Below are 5,619 nucleotides of genomic sequence, written 5' to 3'. Positions count from 1 at the left end.
AGCTTTTTTTTTTTGGTCACTGGAGATTAAGATTGAAGTTTACTGTATGTGAAAACTTCTTAAATAAGTATGAGTTTGTGCATATTTCTATCTCATGCTGTGTCAATGGTAAATAAAAAGTAATACTGAAAACCAGAAGTTATTTGACAATACCATCATACAACAGACATCCACCACTTCCCCCTATTATATGCTTGTAAATTATACGAAACATGCACTCAAATATGCAAGGGAAACTGAACTCAGTAACACTGTAAGCTAGTGTGAAGTGTCTGGAATACTGCAGTGAAAGAATCAAGAGAATATCTTGTTGGGTACACGAGAAACTGCAATTTAAAACACTTGTGAAAGTAGCTGGCAACTGCAGAGTTCAGGGATTGTTATGACTAGATGCGGTGACGTCAGAGCCTGGTGTTCAGGCTTTCCAATATAGGGGGCAGTGACCCTTCCCAGGAGGCAGAGGTGGACTGAAGTGCAAGACCCTCTGGCTTTGGCTGGTGCCACGTGCACAATGCAGGCCCAGTCCCTAGCAGGGGAGCGCTGGGGGGGGGGAGAGAAGATGCTACTTTTCTGCTACTGCCTATGCGGGGGTCGTTGTCACTGTCTACAGACCGCGCAGCATAGGTACCTCCCGCCCATTCTTGACGAGCTGTCGTAATTCCAGTGGCCACACCTGTGCATTCACACCAATGGGAGCTGCAGCTGCTCAGAGCCCCACTGAGAGCTGGAATTTAGGCACAGAGACCTCCTCTTCTCGGAAGTTGCAGGGCTGCAACCTGCACGTGCTCGGTTGCTTCCAAAAACGTTAAAGAGTACAGTGCAGCGAATTAGAATGCGTCATGTGAATGCACAGATGACCCCGATTTTTATTTTCTGTGGTCTCTCTGCACCATCACACTGATGGGTGTCGACTAGCCAGGGAACCAACCTGGAGGTGGGGGGCGAAGGTGCTTCTGGGGGAGCAGGTGCTGAGGGCAGCCTGCTTGAACCAAAATGAGGCTTCCACCACCACCCCCAGCCCAGACATCCAGACCACTCAATGACAGGTGGACACGTACTGCTGCACCCAGGCAGCCTTTGGGCAAGAGCTCGACAACACGCAGGGAAGCTGAAGACGCTGTGACAGCTCTTGGATGAGCAGAGCTGTTTGTTCGCACAGCTTGGAGGAGCGAGGGACAGGAGGACACAGCCAGGAGCCAGCTGATGTACGGGGACAGACTGATCCCTCACAGGGAGCCACCGCCATGCGGGTCGTGCTCACCACAGGAGGTGGTGGCGGCTACAAGCACATAGGATGGCTTCAAGAGGGAATTAGATAAACATCTGGAGCAGAGGTCCATCAGTGGCCCCTATTAGCCACAAGGGATAGACAGAAACTCTCGGTCTGGGGCCAGGGATGCTCTGTATTCATTGGTGCTTGGGGAAGGGGCAACAGTGGGAGGGCTCCTAGTGTCCTGGCCCCACTGCTTGCTGGACCTCCTGAGGGCCCCTGGTGTTTCTGGCCACTGTGTGACACAGAAGAGTGTTGGACTGGATGGGCCACTGGCCTGATCCGATGTTGGCTTCTCTCTTATCTTATGTTCTTATGGTCCCATTCGGACAAGCAGACGTTGCGGCGGCAGCGCCTGCCGGAGGAAGGAAGCTCAGCCCCTCAGCAGCAACAGTCGAGCCCAGCCTCAAGCACCACCAGGCAGTGCTGCGTACTGGGGGGGGGGGGAGAGATATATAACCAGGGCTCTTTCTGTAGAAAAAGCCCAGCAGGAACTCATTAGCATAATAGGCCACACCCAACAAAAACTCATTCACATATTAGGCCACACCCCTGACAGGACAGCTCATTAGCATATTAGGCCACACCCCGCATGTTGCCAGAAGTGTGGTCATCCAACCACACCCACCTTTTGCTTGTTATTCTGTTTAGCTTGTTTGTTGTCAAAACCCAGGGCGTTTTTTTGTAGCGGGAACTCCTTTGCATGTTAGGCCACACACCCCTAATGTAGCCAATCCTAATGAGTTTCTGCTGTTGGGTGTGGCCTATTATGCTAATGAGTTCCTGGTGGGCGTGGCCAACTCGGGAGCCAGCCGGAACTCCGTTCCTGTGCGTTCCTGCCCAAAAATAGCCCTATATATAACTGTTTACACTGTAGATACAGAACAAGACGGGCAGCCGTGTGAGTCCGTCTGCAGCAGCAGAAAGGAGGAAGAGTCCAGGAGCCCCTTCGGGACTGACAAAACTCGTGGCAGGGGAGGCGCTTCCGTGAGTCACATGGCCCACTTCTCCAGACACTCCCCTCAGAAGAAGTGGGCCACCCGTGACCCACGAGAGCGCCTCCCCTGCCGCGAGTTTTGTCAGTCCTGAAGGTGCTCCTGGGGGCTCCGTGGCTCTCTTCTGCTTGCACTGTGTCCTCTCTCCGTTCTTCTGACAAGGCGAAGAACGAACTAGCTGCGGCGACAGAGGGAAGGCCTGGATCCCCCAGAGGAGCCCCCGCGCGTGGTTGGAAGCCGTGCTTCAGAGGGGGGGGGGAGGAGGAGAAGCCACTGACTGAGATCCCTGCTTTTGGAGGTTTCTGAAACCCCCCCCCCCCCGGGCTCTGCAAAGACCACGAGCGGCCAAAGGGAGGGACGGGGCTTCTCAGCCCAACAGGGAGAAGCGTGAAGGCCCCGCCCTCGGAGGGGGTGTGACCACCAGGGCAGCCCAAGCTCTGCAGCCCGCACGTGGCCCGGGGGGGGGGCCCTGAGAAGTCACAGACACGCTCTTCGCCACTCCTTCAGACGTACCCCTGCCTGGGCCTGTGCTGGGGGTGGGGGGTGGGGGCGGAAAGCAGGATGAGCCCCGCTGCGAGCCACACAGCCAACACAGCCAGGAGCCTCCACACAACAAGAGAGGTGTCAACGGCCCCCAACACGCTCCTCCCAAGCAGGTTTGTACTGACTGCTGGGGGCGGTCTGGAAGTGCCCCCCCTCTACCCCCCACCCCACCCCGTCGCACCCCTCACCTTGAACTTCTTCTGGTACACCAGCTGGTTGTTCTGTATGGAGAACCAGCGCCTGCAAAAGGGAAGGAGAGACCACCACTCTTCTCACCGTTCGGAAGCCACGCGATGGGGGGAGCACAGCCTCAAAGGGGGTGCCCCCCCCAAGGATACCCTGAGGAGCTCCCTGGCGACCGGCTCTCGGCCTCACGCCCCCGCCCCCCCGGCCCCCACCTTGACACACGGGGCATCAGGCTGGGCTGCTGAGCCCGCACCCAAAGCACAAGCAGTGAAAATGCCTTACAAAGCCAAAATGCCACACAGAGGCTGGGAGTAAGAAGAGCCACACTCTCCCTCCCCCCCCCCCCCCCCCCGTTCAGACCGCTCTGTGGGGCAGAGGAGAAGAAGCCGCCGTTCCGGTGGGGCTTCTGGAAAGCCAGCCCTGCAGGGGTGGTCCAGGGAGGGAGGAAGGGGAGGGCATTCCCCAGGGGGCCTGCCCCTTCCTTCCCAGCAGAGCACCTGCCTGTCCACCCTGGGAAAAGATGCAGGCCCAGTGTCCCAAATGGACGGAATGCAAAGGCCCTGCTTTTCCCTGAAGCCCTCTTGGCCCTCGTGCCCGAGAGGGGCTCTCTGCAGGCGCGGGCCTGTGCGCCCCTCGGCTGCTGCGTCTTTTCGCTATGAAGCTGTCCCACGGAAGGGCATGAGCACTTTGAGCAACGGCTGCGTGTGGCGGAATCCGCTCCCCTGCCTCGCTCCTGAGGGATGCATCACATGGGCCAGAGCCAGCCCCCGCCTTTGCCTGCCTCTGCCATCCGGAGCGCAAAAGGCGACTGCCGCCCCCCGCCGCCCCCCAACCATCGCCGCCCTCGAGACAGTGCCTTCCCTGGACACCCCTGCTGGGGACGCGGTTACGGATCGCTCTCTCAGCGGGTCCTTCCTGTTTCTCCAGCATCGGTGTCGTGTGCTTTGGGGAAAGGGCTCTGAGGGCTGGATGTCCAAAGGCAGCACCAGAATGCCCACCACTAACACCCCCGGCACCCTCCTCCGGGACCCCAGTCCTGCCACATGACCCCCCCCCCCGTGGCGCACGTTAAGCCACATCTGCCGTGGCCTTCCGGGTGGCCTCGCTGAGGTGCCTGACGTGCTTCTCCAGCGCGGAGCCCTCGCACAACCCACACACGGGACTCTCTGCGCAGCACGTTCAGGGGAGCCTTCCAAAACCGGCATCGCCTTTCCATGTCCCAAGCAAGAGACCCCGATGCAGCCAGCGGCTAAGACGACACACACACACACACACCCGCTTCAACACGGCACCCTCAGCACCCTCTGCAAAGGAGTCCGCGCTGCCAGGCTGCTGGGCTTCGTCAGTTCAAAGCAGCCCCTTCCCTCGGGAAGTGAGGTCTATGCCACACAAGCTCAGTCAGCTGAAGTCCACACGGTTAAAGGGCATCCCGTGACCGCAAGGCAGCCAGCAAAGGGGTGGGAGGAGGGGGGGGGGCCAAGACCCTGGTCTGTGGCACGGCACCCCCGTGAGAACGCCCCAAAGGAAGCGGGCCGCCAGGGTGCCTCCAGCCCTCCAAACCAGGGGGCTGCGTGGCCCCAGCCCCACCCGCTGCCCGTCAAGCAGCCAGGACAGCAGCGGTGGCTCGACCCTCCCCGTGCACGGGGGAGCGGGGGAGGGAGGGGGCTCTCCCAGCTCCTCACACAGCACCAAGGGCTGCCTGGAAAGCTGGGGGAGGGACCCACAGATCTGCTCCCCCTCCCTGGAGAATGTGGTAAGGCGAACGTGGACCTGGAGGTGGGGGGCGGAACCGGCCATGGAAGGACTCCAGGAGCCTCCGGGGCTCACCGGGGGCAGGGGGGCCGAGGCTGAAAACCCTCCACGTTCTGGACGACAGGCGCCACCTGTACCCGTCTGGTGACATTCTCAGCAGGTACACCTGCTGGGGGATGGGTGGGTAGGCAAGAGGAGGAAGCGGGGGGGGGGCGGGCCCTGCTGCTCCAGATCTGCACCTTTGCCAGATCCCCACCCGCAGAAAGACCCTCCTTGACCGAGCGAGGGGCTTCGTCGCAGGGAGGGAGGGAGGGAAGCTCAGGCCCTCCGGGTTGTCTGCCGAGACCAGGGGAAAGAGAGGCTGCCTGCTCGTGCGGGGCGTGAGGGGCAGGCGATGGCCGGCTGGCAAGGGCGGAGCGCAAACCCACCTAGGGTGGCGGAGCCCAGGGGGGGCCTGGCTCTGAGGCAGGCACCCTCCCCCCCTCACCGACCCACCTGGCGGGGCTGCCGCACAGAGGAAGCGGGGGTGGGGGGCCCTGCCGTTCCACCACTGGCCGAAGAAGGCCTTCTCGTAGTTGTGCTCATCTATTGCCCGCGGTCCTGATCCGCTTCTACTGGGACACTTCCAGAGGGCAGCCGTAGGAGGGCCTGCAGTAGGAGAACTTCAAGGACCACTCCGGATTTTCAGGGTCGAAAAGCTTTCGGGAACCTGGGCTCCCTTCCGTCCGATGCCTGACGAAGGGACCCCGGAAGTCCCGCTGGACTCTCAGGGGCTTCTTACTGATGCTGGCTGCCCTGTAGGGATGGAGGTGAGGGTGCTGCTGACACGCGTGGGGGGGGGGGTCCCACTGCGCCTTCATGCTGCTCCGGTCT

General features: G+C 60.5%; 1 protein-coding gene across 1 annotated transcript in view; it reads right to left on the bottom strand.

Moving 5' to 3' along the window:
- ACAP2 (ArfGAP with coiled-coil, ankyrin repeat and PH domains 2) overlaps positions 1-5,619 on the bottom strand; it is a 45,603-nt gene that overhangs the window by 13,283 nt on the left and 26,701 nt on the right. Inside the window, exon 11 of the mRNA XM_015429069.1 lies at positions 2,997-3,048. Within this exon, the coding sequence (XP_015284555.1) occupies positions 2,997-3,048 (52 nt within the window). The remainder of the gene's footprint in view (positions 1-2,996; positions 3,049-5,619) is intronic.

This window comes from Gekko japonicus, unplaced genomic scaffold (genome assembly GCF_001447785.1).
Source record: "Gekko japonicus isolate JY-2015 unplaced genomic scaffold, Gekko_japonicus_V1.1 scaffold1727, whole genome shotgun sequence".
Classification (NCBI taxonomy): domain Eukaryota; kingdom Metazoa; phylum Chordata; class Lepidosauria; order Squamata; family Gekkonidae; genus Gekko; species Gekko japonicus.
This window is presented reverse-complemented; position numbering and strand designations above follow the sequence as displayed.